General features: G+C 44.1%; 1 protein-coding gene across 1 annotated transcript in view; it reads left to right on the forward strand.

Annotated features, from left to right (window-relative positions):
- The window catches only part of LOC137622814 (protein-cysteine N-palmitoyltransferase HHAT-like), a 66,274-nt gene that overhangs the window by 25,874 nt on the left and 23,535 nt on the right, over positions 1-16,865 (forward strand). Inside the window, exon 6 of the mRNA XM_068353401.1 lies at positions 12,822-12,940. Coding sequence (XP_068209502.1) covers positions 12,822-12,940 — 119 coding nt within the window. The remainder of the gene's footprint in view (positions 1-12,821; positions 12,941-16,865) is intronic.

A 16,865-nucleotide genomic window follows, 5' to 3' on the forward strand; every position in this document is an offset into this window, starting at 1 on the left:
AATTGAGGAACGCACCTCTTTCTTCCTTTCCTTTTCCTCAAGAGTTGGTCAAAGAGGTCTCTTCTGCTTTAGCCCAAAAGTCCACACAGGATTTGGTGTCTAAAACAGCAAAAAGGTTCTGCCTACTTTTTTTCTCAAAGCCACAGACAGCAGTAGGAGCCAGACTTAACAACTTCTGGCGAGCCTGGGAGAGGAGAGGAGAGGAGCAGATCTTTGGTCCGTTCTATCACTAAAGGAGGGATGCGAAATCTTTTTCCTAGAGAAACCTCCTTTTATAGTAACTCCGATAGATCTTTCTGTCAGATACAGAGAGGAGTCAAAGAGACAGGCTATGCAACATCAAATGTTTCTCTTATTGGAGGAGGAGGCTATTTACTGGCCCTGGATGTAAGTGCTCTCAACGCCTTCGTTCAGAAGACTAAGTTCTCCATGGAAACATCAAAATCAGTCCTAGCAGCAGTATGAAAGGACGACTGGATGTCTCTTTAGGCCGCCAGGATGCTTACTTCCACACCCTCATCCATCCAAACTTCAAGCAATATCTAAGGTCATGTATAAGGAGGAAGTTGTCCAGTTATAGGCTCTTTGTTTCGGCCTAAGCACCGCCCCTCAAATAGATGGTGCGGCTGCTAGGACTTGTCGTTCTTCTAGCCATAAGACCTCTTCCAAGCTCCCCAACCCCTTGGAGAAGGAATGTCGAACGATGAAAGGAAACAAGAGGTGTTAGCTCCCGAGCACTCGTTCCATCGAGCATACCTGTTGACGCTTCACAGGACGCTCGCCCTCGTCATATGAAAGGTGAGGTGAAAGTGTTTTCGTCCTCATCAAATGACGCCGCACTCAGACGGGGCTGGCGTCTCGCATCCAGACCTCTGAAGAGGAAGCTTGCCTCTGTCGAACGGCCTCAGGCTCCAGGTTGCAACCATTGGAGCAGTCAGGAGTTTTTCCTACTCAGAGTTCATTCCTACAATCACTGCCGGAAGGTTCTGCAGATGACGTTGAGCTTATCGGAAGGACTGGGTTTTTTCATAGACAGAGACAAGTCTCAACTGACACCATCCCAAGAGATCATTTATTTGGGGTTGGAGATTCAGAGTCAAGTTTTTCGAGCTTTTCCGTCTGCCTCAAGGACGAAGCAAGCCCTGTTGATGCTTCATTGCTTTCTAGAGAAACGGAAGTGTTCTGTGAGAGAGTGGATGAGTCTGCTGGGAACCCTCTCCTCGTTGGAGCAGTTTGTCTCCCTGGGAAGACTGAATCTTCGCCCTCTTCAGCTCCACCTCAAATGCCATTAGGACAAGGGAAAGGAAATAGAGACTAATTGCATCTCTTTTACGGTGTCCGTATAATTTGCCCTCAGTGGTGGAATGATCCAGTCTGACTTGAAGAAGGTCTTTCCTTGGAACAGAGGAACCCAGACCTTGGGTTGTGTTCCGACGCCTCGGACTCACTGTGGGGAGTCACACTGGGCAAGTTGGAGATCTCGGGGCTCTGGTCAAAAGATCAGGATATCCTCCACATATACCAGAAGGAGTTGTTTGCAGTCCTGTTGGCCCTCAAAAGTCTTCAAAAGGTCAGTACTGAACAGAGTGGGGCAGGTCGACGCCCACATCAATACAGCGTTGGCCTGCATAGCCAAACAAGGCGGAACCCACTCAAGGTCACTTTACGAGACTACGAGAGTTCTTCTTTACTGAACAAAAGAGAAGAATGTAACCCTGGTAACAAGGTTTATTCAAGGGGAAAAGAACATGATGGCAGATAGTCTCAGCAGGAGAAGTCAAGTTCTGTCCACAGAATGGACACTTCATCAGGAGTTCTGCAAGAACCTGTGGCGGATTTGAGTTCGTCCTTGTGTAAGCCTGTTCGCAACCTCGAATATGAAGAGGTTGGAGTCATTTTGCTCCCCAGTACCAGATCTCAAAGCACCTCAGATAGGCTTCAAGAACTTTCCACTACTGGGATCTTGTCCATTTGCCTTGCTTTCTCACTTGGGGTAGACTACATGGTGACCAACCTGTCAGGATTTTTGGTCTCTTTGATGCAAGATTCACCAGAGTCTTATCATCTCATCCTTCCTTCAGGGAGCTTAGAGTCTGGTGGAATTATAGGTTACCCTTGGAGACTTGACTTGTCCCATTTGACGATGGCATGATGTAGTTGTCCTGACTGGTTTTTAATGTCCAGAAGGTTTGTTTTGTTTATAATTTCTTGGAGTTCTAGATGTGTTATCTTTGGACAGCCATGCAGAATTGTCTTTTTGATTCCTAAATGAGACACTTCTTCCAAGTGGTTGACCCAAACACTGCCTCTTAGATCTTTTGACACTAATACAGATGACCTATTTCAGTTTTTAATAGACAGACCTTTGTCTCTTTATTTGGTTATGATTTTTTTAAATGCCTTGAAGAGGGTGCTGCCATCGTTGCACTCCGCATAATGCATCGCGGGAATTACTTGAGGGTCTTTTCAGCCTTCATTTGGCCCCTGACCTCACTCTCTTTGCAGGCATTATTTGAGGGTCTTTTCAGCCTTCATTTGGCCCCTCACCTCATTCTCTTTGCAGGCATTATTTGAGGGTCTTTTCATCCTTCATTTGGCCCCTAACCTCACTCTCTTTGCAGGCATTATTTGAGGGTCTTTTCATCCTTCATTTGGTCACTGACCTCACTCTCTTTGCAGGCATTACTTGAGGGTCTTTTCATCCTTCGTTTGGCCCCTGATCTCGCTCTCTTTGCAGGCATTACTTGAGGGTCTTTTCATCCTTCGTTTGGCCCCTGATCTCGCTCTCTTTGCAGGCATTACTTGAGGGTCTTTTCATCCTTCATTTGGTCACTGACCTCACTCTCTTTGCAGGCATTACTTGAGGGTCTTTTCATCCTTCGTTTGGCCCCTGATCTCGCTCTCTTTGCAGGCATTACTTGAGGGTCTTTTCATCCTTCATTTGGCCCCTGATCTCGCTCTCTTTGCAGGCATTACTTGAGGGTCTTTTCATCCTTCATTTGGTCCTGACCTCACTCTCTTTGCAGGCATTACTTGAGGGTATTTTCATCCTTCATTTGGCCCCTAACCTCACTCTCTTTGCAGGCATTACTTGAGGGTCTTTTCATCCTTCATTTGGCCCCTAACCTCACTCTCTTTGCAGGCATTACTTGAGGGTCTTTTCAGCCTTCATTTGGCCCCTTACCTCACTCTCTTTGCAGGCATTACTTGAGGGTCTTTTCATCCTTCATTTGGCCCCTTACCTCACTCTCTTTGCAGGCATTACTTGAGGGTATTTTCATCCTTCATTTGGCCCCTAACCTCACTCTTTTTGCTGGCATTACTTGAGGGTCTTTTCATCCTTCATTTGGCCCCTAACCTCACTCTCTTTGCAGGCATTACTTGAGGGTCTTTTCAGCCTTCATTTGGCCCCTTACCTCACTCTCTTTGCAGGCATTACTTGAGGGTATTTTCATCCTTCATTTGGCCCCTTACCTCACTCTCTTTGCAGGCATTACTTGATGGTATTTTCATCCTTCATTTGGCCCCTGATGTCGCTCTCTTTGCAGGTATTACTTGATGGTCTTTTCATCCCTCATTTGGCCCCTGACCTCACTCTCTTTGCAGGCACTATTTGAGGGTCTTTTCATCCTTCATTTGGCCCCTCACCTCATTCTCTTTGCAGGCATTATTTGAGGGTCTTTTCAGCCTTCATTTGGCCCCTCACCTCATTCTCTTTGCAGGCATTATTTGAGGGTCTTTTCATCCTTCATTTGGCCCCTAACCTCACTCTCTTTGCAGGCATTACTTGAGGGTCTTTTCATCCTTCGTTTGGCCCCTGACCTCACTCTCTTTGCAGGCATTACTTGATGGTATTTTCATCCTTCATTTGGCCCCTGACCTCACTCTCTTTGCAGGCATTACTTGAGGGTCTTTTCATCCTTCATTTGGCCCCTTACCTCATTCTCTTTGCAGGCATTATTTGAGGGTCTTTTCAGCCTTCATTTGGCCCCTCACCTCATTCTCTTTGCAGGCATTATTTGAGGGTCTTTTCAGCCTTTATTTGGCCCCTCACCTCATTCTCTTTGCAGGCATTATTTGAGGGTCTTTTCAGCCTTCATTTGGCCCTTGCCCTCACTCTTTACAGGCATTACTTGAGGGTCTTCTCAGCCTTCATTTGTCCCCTGATCTCGCTCTCTTTGCAGGCATTACTTAAGGGTCTTCTCAGCCTTCATTTGGCCCCTGACCTCACTCTCTTTGCAGGCATTACTTGAGGGTTTTTTCAGCCTCCATTTGGCCCCTGATCTTGTTCTCTTTGCAGGCATTACTTAAGGGTATTTTCAGCCTTCATTTGGCCCCTGACCTCACTCTCTTTGCAGGCATTACTTGAGGGTCTTTTCATCCTTTATTTGGCCCCTAACCTCACTCTCTTTGCTGGCATTATTTGAGGGTCTTTTCAGCCTTCATTTGGCCCCTTACCTCACTCTCTTTGCAGGCATTACTTGAGGGTCTTTTCATCTTTCATTTGGCCCCTAACCTCACTCTTTTTGCAGGCATTACTTGAGGGTCTTTTCATCCTTCATTTGGCCCCTAACCTCACTCTCTTTGCAGGCATTACTTGAGGGTCTTTTCAGCCTTCATTTGGCCCCTTACCTCACTCTCTTTGCAGGCATTACTTGAGGGTCTTTTCATCCTTCATTTGGCCCCTGACCTCACTCTCTTTGCAGGCATTATTTGATGGTATTTTCATCCTTCATTTGGCCCCTTACCTCACTCTCTTTGCAGGCATTACTTGATGGTATTTTCATCCTTCATTTGGCCCCTGATGTCGCTCTCTTTGCAGGCATTACTTGAGGGTCTTTTCATCCTTCATTTGGCCCCTGACCTCACTCTCTTTGCAGGCACTATTTGAGGGTCTTTTCATCCTTCATTTGGCCCCTCACCTCATTCTCTTTGCAGGCATTATTTGAGGGTCTTTTCAGCCTTCATTTGGCCCCTCACCTCATTCTCTTTGCAGGCATTATTTGAGGGTCTTTTCATCCTTCATTTGGCCCCTAACCTCACTCTCTTTGCAGGCATTACTTGAGGGTCTTTTCATCCTTCGTTTGGCCCCTGACCTCACTCTCTTTGCAGGCATTACTTGATGGTATTTTCATCCTTCATTTGGCCCCTGACCTCACTCTCTTTGCAGGCATTACTTGATGGTATTTTCATCCTTCATTTGGCCCCTGATCTCGCTCTCTTTGCAGGCATTACTTGAGGGTCTTTTCATCCTTCATTTGGCCCCTTACCTCACTCTCTTTGCAGGCATTACTTGAGGGTATTTTCAGCCTTCATTTGGCCCCTGACCTCACTCTCTTTGCAGGCACTATTTGAGGGTCTTTTCAGCCTTCATTTGGCCCCTCACCTCATTCTCTTTGCAGGCATTATTTGAGGGTCTTTTCAGCCTTCATTTGGCCCCTCACCTCATTCTCTTTGCAGGCATTATTTGAGGGTCTTTTCATCCTTCATTTGGCCCCTAACCTCACTCTCTTTGCAGGCATTACTTGAGGGTCTTTTCATCCTTCGTTTGGCCCCTGATCTCGCTCTCTTTGCAGGCATTACTTGAGGGTCTTTTCATCCTTCATTTGGCCCCTTACCTCACTCTCTTTGCAGGCTTTACTTGAGGGTATTTTCAGCCTTCATTTGGCCCCTGACCTCACTCTCTTTGCAGGCACTATTTGAGGGTCTTTTCAGCCTTCATTTGGCCCCTCACCTCATTCTCTTTGCAGGCATTATTTGAGGGTCTTTTCAGCCTTCATTTGGCCCCTCACCTCATTCTCTTTGCAGGTATTATTTGAGGGTCTTTTCATCCTTCATTTGGCCCCTAACCTCACTCTCTTTGCAGGTATTAATTGAGGGTCTTTTCATCCTTCGTTTGGCCCCTGATCTCGCTCTCTTTGCAGGCATTACTTGAGGGTCTTTTCATCCTTCGTTTGGCCCCTGATCTCGCTCTCTTTGCAGGCATTACTTGAGGGTCTTTTCAGCCTTCATTTGGCCCCTCACCTCATTCTCTTTGCAGGCATTATTTGAGGGTCTTTTCAGCCTTCATTTGGCCCTTCACCTCATTCTCTTTGCAGGCATTATTTGAGGGTCTTTTCATCCTTCATTTGGCCCCTAACCTCACTCTCTTTGCAGGCATTACTTGAGGGTCTTTTCATCCTTCGTTTGGCCCCTGATCTCGCTCTCTTTGCAGGCATTACTTGAGGGTCTTTTCATCCTTCGTTTGGCCCCTGATCTCGCTCTCTTTGCAGGCATTACTTGAGGGTCTTTTCATCCTTCGTTTGGCCCCTCACCTCATTCTCTTTGCAGGCATTATTTGAGGGTCTTTTCAGCCTTCATTTGGCCCCTCACCTCATTCTCTTTGCAGGCATTATTTGAGGGTCTTTTCATCATTCATTTGGCCCCTGATCTCGCTCTCTTTGCAGGCATTACTTGAGGGTCTTTTCATCCTTCATTTGGCCACTGACCTCACTCTCTTTGCAGGCATTACTTGAGGGTCTTTTCAGCCTTCATTTGGCCCCTGACCTCACTCTCTTTGCAGGCATTACTTGATGGTATTTTTATCCTTCATTTGGCCCCTTACCTCACTCTCTTTGCAGGCATTACTTGATGGTATTTTCATCCTTCATTTGGCCCTTGATGTCGCTCTCTTTGCAGGTATTATTTGAGGGTCTTTTCATCCTTCATTTGGCCCCTGACCTCACTCTCTTTGCAGGCACTATTTGAGGGTCTTTTCATCCTTCATTTGGCCCCTCACCTCATTCTCTTTGCAGGCATTATTTGAGGGTCTTTTCAGCCTTCATTTGGCCCCTCACTTCATTCTCTTTGCAGGCATTATTTGAGGGTCTTTTCCTCCTTCATTTGGCCCCTAACCTCACTCTCTTTGCAGGCATTACTTGAGGGTCTTTTCATCCTTCGTTTGGCCCCTGACCTCACTCTCTTTGCAGGCATTACTTGATGGTATTTTCATCCTTCATTTGGCCCCTGACCTCACTCTCTTTGCAGGCATTACTTGAGGGTCTTTTCATCCTTCATTTGGCCCCTTACCTCATTCTCTTTGCAGGCATTATTTGAGGGTCTTTTCAGCCTTCATTTGGCCCCTCACCTCATTCTCTTTGCAGGCATTATTTGAGGGTCTTTTCAGCCTTTATTTGGCCCCTCACCTCATTCTCTTTGCAGGCATTATTTGAGGGTCTTTTCAGCCTTCATTTGGCCCTTGCCCTCACTCTTTACAGGCATTACTTGAGGGTCTTCTCAGCCTTCATTTGTCCCCTGATCTCGCTCTCTTTGCAGGCATTACTTAAGGGTCTTCTCAGTCTTTATTTGGCCCCTGACCTCACTCTCTTTGCAGGCATTACTTGAGGGTTTTTTCAGCCTCCATTTGGCCCCTGATCTTGTTCTCTTTGCAGGCATTACTTAAGGGTATTTTCAGCCTTCATTTGGCCCCTGACCTCACTCTCTTTGCAGGCATTACTTGAGGGTCTTTTCATCCTTTATTTGGCCCCTAACCTCACTCTCTTTACTGGCATTATTTGAGGGTCTTTTCATCCTTCATTTGGCCCCTTATCTCACTCTCTTTGCAGGCATTACTTGAGGGTCTTTTCATCTTTCATTTGGCCCCTAACCTCACTCTTTTTGCAGGCATTACTTGAGGGTCTTTTCATCCTTCATTTGGCCCCTAACCTCACTCTCTTTGCAGGCATTACTTGAGGGTCTTTTCAGCCTTCATTTGGCCCCTTACCTCACTCTCTTTGCAGGCATTACTTGAGGGTCTTTTCATCCTTCATTTGGCCCCTGACCTCACTCTCTTTGCAGGCATTACTTGATGGTATTTTCATCCTTCATTTGGCCCCTTACCTCACTCTCTTTGCAGGCATTACTTGATGGTATTTTCATCCTTCATTTGGCCCCTGATGTCGCTCTCTTTGCAGGCATTACTTGAGGGTCTTTTCATCCTTCATTTGGCCCCTGACCTCACTCTCTTTGCAGGCACTATTTGAGGGTCTTTTCATCCTTCATTTGGCCCCTCACCTCATTCTCTATGCAGGCATTATTTGAGGGTCTTTTCAGCCTTCATTTGGCCCCTCACCTCATTCTCTTTGCAGGCATTATTTGAGGGTCTTTTCATCCTTCATTTGGCCCCTAACCTCACTCTCTTTGCAGGCATTACTTGAGGGTCTTTTCATCCTTCGTTTGGCCCCTGACCTCACTCTCTTTGCAGGCATTACTTGATGGTATTTTCATCCTTCATTTGGCCCCTGACCTCACTCTCTTTGCAGGCATTACTTGATGGTATTTTCATCCTTCATTTGGCCCCTGATCTCGCTCTCTTTGCAGGCATTACTTGAGGGTCTTTTCATCCTTCATTTGGCCCCTTACCTCACTCTCTTTGCAGGCATTACTTGAGGGTATTTTCAGCCTTCATTTGGCCCCTGACCTCACTCTCTTTGCAGGCACTATTTGAGGGTCTTTTCAGCCTTCATTTGGCCCCTCACCTCATTCTCTTTGCAGGCATTATTTGAGGGTCTTTTCAGCCTTCATTTGGCCCCTCACCTCATTCTCTTTGCAGGCATTATTTGAGGGTCTTTTCATCCTTCATTTGGCCCCTAACCTCACTCTCTTTGCAGGCATTACTTGAGGGTCTTTTCATCCTTCGTTTGGCCCCTGATCTCGCTCTCTTTGCAGGCATTACTTGAGGGTCTTTTCATCCTTCATTTGGCCCCTTACTTCACTCTCTTTGCAGGCTTTACTTGAGGGTATTTTCAGACTTCATTTGGCCCCTGACCTCACTCTCTTTGCAGGCACTATTTGAGGGTCTTTTCAGCCTTCATTTGGCCCCTCACCTCATTCTCTTTGCAGGCATTATTTGAGGGTCTTTTCAGCCTTCATTTGGCCCCTCACCTCATTCTCTTTGCAGGTATTATTTGAGGGTCTTTTCATCCTTCATTTGGCCCCTAACCTCACTCTCTTTGCAGGTATTAATTGAGGGTCTTTTCATCCTTCGTTTGGCCCCTGATCTCGCTCTCTTTGCAGGCATTACTTGAGGGTCTTTTCATCCTTCGTTTGGCCCCTGATCTCGCTCTCTTTGCAGGCATTACTTGAGGGTCTTTTCAGCCTTCATTTGGCCCCTCACCTCATTCTCTTTGCAGGCATTATTTGAGGGTCTTTTCAGCCTTCATTTGGCCCTTCACCTCATTCTCTTTGCAGGCATTATTTGAGGGTCTTTTCATCCTTCATTTGGCCCCTAACCTCACTCTCTTTGCAGGCATTACTTGAGGGTCTTTTCATCCTTCGTTTGGCCCCTGATCTCGCTCTCTTTGCAGGCATTACTTGAGGGTCTTTTCATCCTTCGTTTGGCCCCTGATCTCGCTCTCTTTGCAGGCATTACTTGAGGGTCTTTTCATCCTTCGTTTGGCCCCTCACCTCATTCTCTTTGCAGGCATTATTTGAGGGTCTTTTCAGCCTTCATTTGGCCCCTCACCTCATTCTCTTTGCAGGCATTATTTGAGGGTCTTTTCATCATTCATTTGGCCCCTGATCTCGCTCTCTTTGCAGGCATTACTTAAGGGTCTTCTCAGCCTTCATTTGGCCCCTGACCTCACTCTCTTTGCAGGCATTACTTGAGGGTTTTTTCAGCCTCCATTTGGCCCCTGATGTTTTTCTCTTTGCAGGCATTACTTAAGGGTATTTTCAGCCTTCATTTGGCCCCTGACCTCACTCTCTTTGCAGGCATTACTTGAGGGTCTTTTCATCCTTTATTTGGCCCCTAACCTCACTCTCTTTGCTGGCATTATTTGAGGGTCTTTTCATCCTTCATTTGGCCCCTTACCTCACTCTCTTAGCAGGCATTACTTGAGGGTCTTTTCATCCTTCATTTGGCCCCTAACCTCACTCTTTTTGCAGGCATTACTTGAGGGTCTTTTCATCCTTCATTTGGCCCCTAACCTCACTCTCTTTGCAGGCATTACTTGAGGGTCTTTTCAGCCTTCATTTGGCCCCTTACCTCACTCTCTTTGCAGGCATTACTTGAGGGTCTTTTCATCCTTCATTTGGCCCCTAACCTCACTCTCTTTGCAGGCATTACTTGATGGTATTTTCATCCTTCATTTGGCCCCTGACCTCACTCTCTTTGCAGGCATTACTTGAGGGTCTTTTCAGCCTTCATTTGGCCCCTTACCTCAATCTCTTTACAGGCATTACTTAAGGGTCTTTTCATCCTTTATTTGGCCCCTGACCTCACTCTCTTTGCAGGCATTACTTGAGGGTCTTTTCATCCTTCATTTGTCCACTGACCTCACTCTCTTTGCAGGCAGTACTTGAGGGTATTTTCATCCTTCATTTGGCCCCTAACCTCACTCTCTTTGCAGGCATTACTTGAGGGTTTTTTAGCCTCCATTTGGCCCCTGATCTTGCTCTCTTTGCAGGCATTACTTGAGGGTCTTTTCAGCCTTCATTTGGCCCCTTACCTCACTCTCTTTACAGGCATTACTTAAGGGTCTTTTCATCCTTCATTTGGCCCCTTACCTCACTCTCTTTGCAGGCATTACTTGAGGTTCTTTTCATCCTTCATTTGGCCACTGACCTCACTCTCTTTGCAGGCATTACTTGAGGGTCTTTTCATCCTTCATTTGGCCACTGACCTCACTCTCTTTGCAGGCATTACTTGAGGGTCTTTTCAGCCTTCATTTGGCCCCTGACCTCACTCTCTTTGCAGGCATTACTTGAGGGTCTTTTCATCCTTCATTTGGCCACTGACCTCACTCTCTTTGCAGGCATTACTTGAGGGTCTTTTCATCCTTCATTTGGCCCCTGACCTCACTCTCTTTGCAGGCATTATTTCAGGGTCTTTTCAGCCTTCATTTGTCCCTTGCCCTCACTCTCTTTGCAGGCATTATTTCAGGGTCTTTTCAGCCTTTATTTGGCCACTAACCTCACTCTCTTTGCAGGCATTATTTCAGGGTCTTTTCAGCCTTTATTTGGCCACTAACCTCACTCTCTTTGCAGGCATTACTTGAGGGTCTTTGCAGGCATTACTTAAGGGTCTTTTCAGCCTTCATTTGGCCCCTGATCTCGCTCTCTTTGCAGGCATTACTTGAGGGTCTTTTCATCCTTCATTTGGCCCCTGACCTCACACTCTTTGCTGCCATTACTTGAGGGTATTTTCATCCTTCATTTGGCCCCTGACCTCACTCTCTTTGCAGGAATTACTTGAGGGTCTTTGCAGGCATTACTTAAGGGTCTTTTCAGCCTTCATTTGTCCCCTGACCTCACTCTCTTTGCAGGCATTACTTGAGGGTCTTTTCATCCTTCATTTGGCCCCTGACATCACACTCTTTGCTGCCATTACTTGAGGTTATTTTCATCCTTCATTTGGCTCCTGACCTCACTCTCTTTGCTGCCATTTCTTGAGGGTATTTTCATCCTTTATTTGGCCCCTGACCTCACTCTCTTTGCAGGCATTACTTGAGGGTCTTTGCAGGCATTACTTAAGGGTCTTTTCAGCCTTCATTTGGCCCCTGATCTCGCTCTCTTTGCAGGCATTACTTGAGGGTCTTTTCAGCCTTAATTTGGCCCTTGCCCTCACTCTCCTTACAGGCATTACTAGAGGGTCTTTTCATCCTTCATTTGGCTCCCGACCTCACACTATCCCCGACCTCAGACTCTTTATATACATCTATTTGACCTGCATTCCCACATCCTTCTTTATACCTTCTTACTGCTGGGTTTGCCTCCTGTTGCACTTTGGTGCTGAATGGGCTCGCATGCCACAGCACCGGACTATATGGCGTAAGTTCATAATCTTATCCAATCTTTTGTAAATAATTGACATCCTTTAAGTCGGCAGCTGCTTGGAATAAATAAGTATTTTGTTTACAGTTCTCTGTTAAGATAGCTACCATATACCAAACACGGTTAAGAATAATAAGTGTCGCTACCTAGAAATCCCAAACAGACAAATATAATACTCAACTTGGGAGTAGGGATCTCTAAAATGTCGGACATCTTCCAAAAAACATAAAACAACACAGAGCAAAACAAAACATGTATGACCAACGCAAGTGCTGAGGAGGAATGAGGATGGGGGGTGGGGAGATGTAGGGGTAGAGAGGGGGATGTTGATGAAGGAGAGGTCTAATTGGTGAGGGATCTATGGTCGTGGTTCATTCACACCCCAGTTTTCTATACCGACACTCAATGAGTGAGCGAGCTAGGTTTATTCCTGGCATTCCTTGCATCTCTTTTTTTTTTCTGGTATATTCAGCAATAACTATGCCTTAGAAATGGTGCAAGAGGAGCATTTCACTAGGCGACACAAGTTCCTCGCCTAGAAATAGATTTTTTTTTCGTCAAAATCCCTTTTCAGTCCTGAATATACAAAATTCTTTAGAGGGTTTGTTTCCAAAATATAAATTATGTATTGTAAAAGAAAGCATAGCCCTTTTCTCAGGAAACATCTTTTAATACTTACTGGTTTTGAATGTTTGTGGAATGTGATAATGAGTTGTGTTTTTTAAACTTTTTGATAAACATTCAGTCAATGTTAATTTTAAATACTATTTATGAGAGAGGGAGCTCAATTATTCATATGATTAATACAAAGTATGATAAAATGTAGTATATGTGTAGGTGTGTTCTTTAATGTAACTTGTATTTTAGTAAAGTAAATTTTATATATGCTCTCTCTCTCTCTCTCTCTCTCTCTCTCTCTCTCTCTCTCTCTCTCTCTCTCTCTCTCTCTCTCTCTCTCTCTCTTTTTTTTTCTTTTGGAACTTTGATAAAAATTTTACTTTTCTTTTCAGCTTTTGGAACCCTATCGAGTTTGGACAGTCAGAAGGGTATTATCAGCAATGCTGCAAATTGCAAGATTTTTATTTTGGATGAATTTCACACATTTCATCTTGTATCATTTTTATGCTCAGTAAGTATTATCTTTTCTCTACTTGTTTTGTGACTGTGTGAGTTGCCAAAAAAAAAAAGTGAATTATTGTCAATTTTCATAAAATTCGTAGTTTTCTTTTTACTTTAAAAGAACTGAAGCTTTCATATACAATAGTTCTTCAGTTTATGGGTTTAATTCATTCAGGAAGCAACCTCACAACCTTCAGTGCTCCTCTTCTTAAACAATTTTCCCATAAGAAATAAATGAAACTTGCTTTATGGACTCCACCAGTCCATAAGTACATATAGTATACTGAAGACACTTATCTTTAAAGGTTTTGTAATATGAACATTTTATAATTCCTAACTTCAGTAGTGAATGAAAATTAATCATTCCCAATTAAAAATTTGAATAATTGACAAATTAAATCTTAACTTTACCGTTGAGGAGAGTCACGGCTGGCGTGAGGGAGATGAGAGATGAGGAGGAGGTATCCCACCATTCCTTTTTCTATCGATACAAAATTGGAGGAAACTGAAGACTTTCGTATTTCATCAGTCATATAACAGTGATGATTTAACAGTAAATGAACAATGTGTGATATGAAACGTTAAATAACTCTGAACGAACAAGGTAAAACGACAGTGGAGGTCTTGTAGAGAGTGGGGTTCCCCTGCTGTATGGGACCGGAAAAACAGCCGTCAAAGTAAAAGTAAAGTTTAACCTTGTGCATACTCTGTTCCATACAGAACTCACCCTCCGACCAGTACATTCAGGGTTGGTTAGTGATCGTAAGCCTTGTGTGACCACCACCTTGTTTTATCAGTAGTATGTGCGCTTTTCTTCTACGAACACATCTTCAGAATTGTATAATAAGCTTATAGGGATATTGTTCCTGTTACCTCATCTTGCCTAAAACAGATTTTTTACATCAACTGATACTTTCGGTGTCTGTTAGTAATGAGGTGGCTGGTGTCACAGCCACAGTAGTTTTATCAGTTGCAAGGGAATGGTCCTACCACAGGCTGATTTCTAGCACTGTACAATAGGCTGAGGTGGGTTTCATTCTCACTATTTCCTTTTAGCGGTATGAAGTGTTGCTAATCAGTGCTTAGCTTTCCATGCCAATGCAGAGCTTAGTGATTGGAACTTAGCTCTTACCAATTCGGAGTTCATGTATCAACCAGTACAATCGTAAGCCTGGTATAGCAGAATCACTATGCCAACATGGCCCAATCAGAGATCACACACCAACCAGTACCTATCGAGTCAATTAGCGCTCGTGATCTTGGTGTAACTCCTATTGCTGCTCACTTTCGGGCCGCTATCGAGTTTTCTCACCATCCAATACCTTTGGGGTCTGTCAGCAAGGTGAGACGGGTAAGACAGTGACATCTTTTTCCACTGGTAACTGGTGAATGTGAACGCCAATTCCAGTCAATTAACCCCTTTACTACAATGGCCTGTTGTACGTCAATACATGCTCAGTGCAATGATGTATGTCATACCACAAACTTCCTTTGCAAATGTAAAACGTTAAAATTATTTATTTATCCTACCAAAGAGTACAACACCTGGTCGTATATCACACCTAAGGATAATTTATTAAAAAACCTCCTCCCCTTGATTTTAACCCTTCCTTCCTTCAGCCAAACAACAAAAACTTTGGGATTCTAGCCTCTATTCCTGATTGTGTAACTTGTATTTTAGTGTGTGTTCATGTTACCTGCATAATCACATCACACACTTTAGCCAATGGCAACATTCCTTACTTGAGGCATTATTCCCCCCCCCCTTTCCCACCACCCAACACCCCAACCTAGATGTAGCTCTCCTCACATCTATCCTCACAACCAACTGAGACACTTGCAATTCTAGTCTTTATTCATGATTATGGAAGGGCTATTTTAGTGTACTTCTATGTTGACATATCTGGTAAAATCGCACAGGACACTTTCTCTAAAGTCGGCCATAGCTGTGTCGCCTTTCCCTCCCCCTACCCCACTCTTCCCCTCTGCCACCCACCCACGATACCAGCCTTGCAAGTTGTATAGAGTAAATTTTCCACCTTAACCTCCACTCTTAGTTCTAGTCCCAGGGTTGTGATGGCCTATGCGGTAACGTCCCTGACTGGTGAACGGCAGACTGAGGTTCGAATCCTGCTCAGACTCGATAGTGGCTTTAGTCGCTGCAACCTCACTATCCTTGTGAGCTAAGGAAGGGGTGTTTGGAGAAGCCTATACCTCTATCTGCTGAGTCATCAGCAGCTATTGCCTGGCCCTCGTTGGTCCTAGCTTGAGTGGAGAGGGGCCTTGGGCGCTGATCATATGTATATATGGTCAGTCTCTAGGGAATTGTCCTGCTTGATAGGGCAATGTCACTGTCCTTTGCGTCTGCCATTTATGAGTGGCCTTTAAACTTTTAAAGGCAAAAGTGGCTATTCTGTGACAAGTGTGTTAAGGAGTTCCCCAAATGCCATCTGTCTTTAACCAACTACAGTCCTTGTTAATGACTTAATGGCTATTTCAGTGATGCTGAAGACATCCCTATTATTAAGGACTTTTTTTTATGGCTAGGAAAATTACAAATGACATAAAATTTGTTATTTCTGAACTGTTCCAGTTAAGGAAGCAATGAACAACTTGCATGCTATCTGTATTTGTATCATAACATTTCAAGTACAAAATTCAGTGATGCAGGATTATTACAATTCACTATAAGTTGGTGAAAATTCCAGCAATGCTCGCTAATTCAAAAGTCTGTTACATACTTGAATAAAAAATGGCTCTTTATACACTACAATTTAATAAAATTCAAAAGCAAAATCCATATACACCATCAGTAATCAAGTTTTAAGTTTTTAAAGCTACTACATTATGGATATAGCTTAAACCACACTAAAACTCGAGTACATTTAATTTCTCAGGAGTTAAAATCAGGATAATGGGACCCATTGTCAGTTTTACAATAATCCCATGCAAGAAAACTATTATTATATTTACTTTACTGTTTATCTATTTGTACTACGTATATCAGTTGCAATTTACGAGCTATGCAGGCACATCAGCACTGCACTGCATTTAAACTAGGCATAAAGGCTTTAACCCTTTTACCCCCAAAGGACGTACTGGTACGTTTCACAAAACTCATCCCTTTACCCCCATGGACGTACCAGTACGTCCTTGCAAAAAACTGCTATTTAAAATTTTTTTTGCATATTTTTGATAATTATTTGAGAAACTTCAGGCATTTTCCAAGAGAATGGGACCAACGTGACCTCTCTATGACAAAATTTAAGGCTGTTAGAGCAATTTAAAAAAATATATACTGCAAAATGTGCTGGGAAAAAAATAACCCCCTGGGGGTTAAGGGTTGGAAATTTCCAAATACCCCGGGGGTAAAAGGGTTAACTGTGCAGTAAACATTAAACTAGGAAGATAAGAAGAGAGATAAATCAAGGAGTTCACAACATGGTTTTCACAGGCTATCTGGGATAAGGAAAAAGGGATTTAAATAAGTGTGAGAGAGATAATCTGACCGAGACCCTTTGGTGATAAGAGAGATATCACTGTTAGTATTTATACTGGATAAAATGTACAACTCGACAGCATTTTCACATTCCTTTTTAAATATTTAACTTAGCCGGTGAATATATAATAGCTGCAACTCTGCGGCTCGACAGAAAACACACTCAAAAAAACTCGCGAGCGATCGCTATGAAGGTTGCGGGTGTGCCCACCAGCGCCAACTGTCGGCCAGATACCACTCTTGCATGTAAACAAACCCTTCAATTCTTCTCTGTCGACGTTGACGACAAGACGTATCAATACTCGCTGTAGAACCTGGAGTTTTCTCAACATATTTGGTGAAGTACAGTACTTCATTTTGGTTTGAGCTTTCGCAGTGCAGGTGTTTTATCTTCATCTTAAATCTTGAACTCGTTTTTGGATAGATTTAATTTTTG

The sequence above is a fragment of the Palaemon carinicauda genome, chromosome 29 (genome assembly GCF_036898095.1).
Source record: "Palaemon carinicauda isolate YSFRI2023 chromosome 29, ASM3689809v2, whole genome shotgun sequence".
Taxonomy (NCBI): domain Eukaryota; kingdom Metazoa; phylum Arthropoda; class Malacostraca; order Decapoda; family Palaemonidae; genus Palaemon; species Palaemon carinicauda.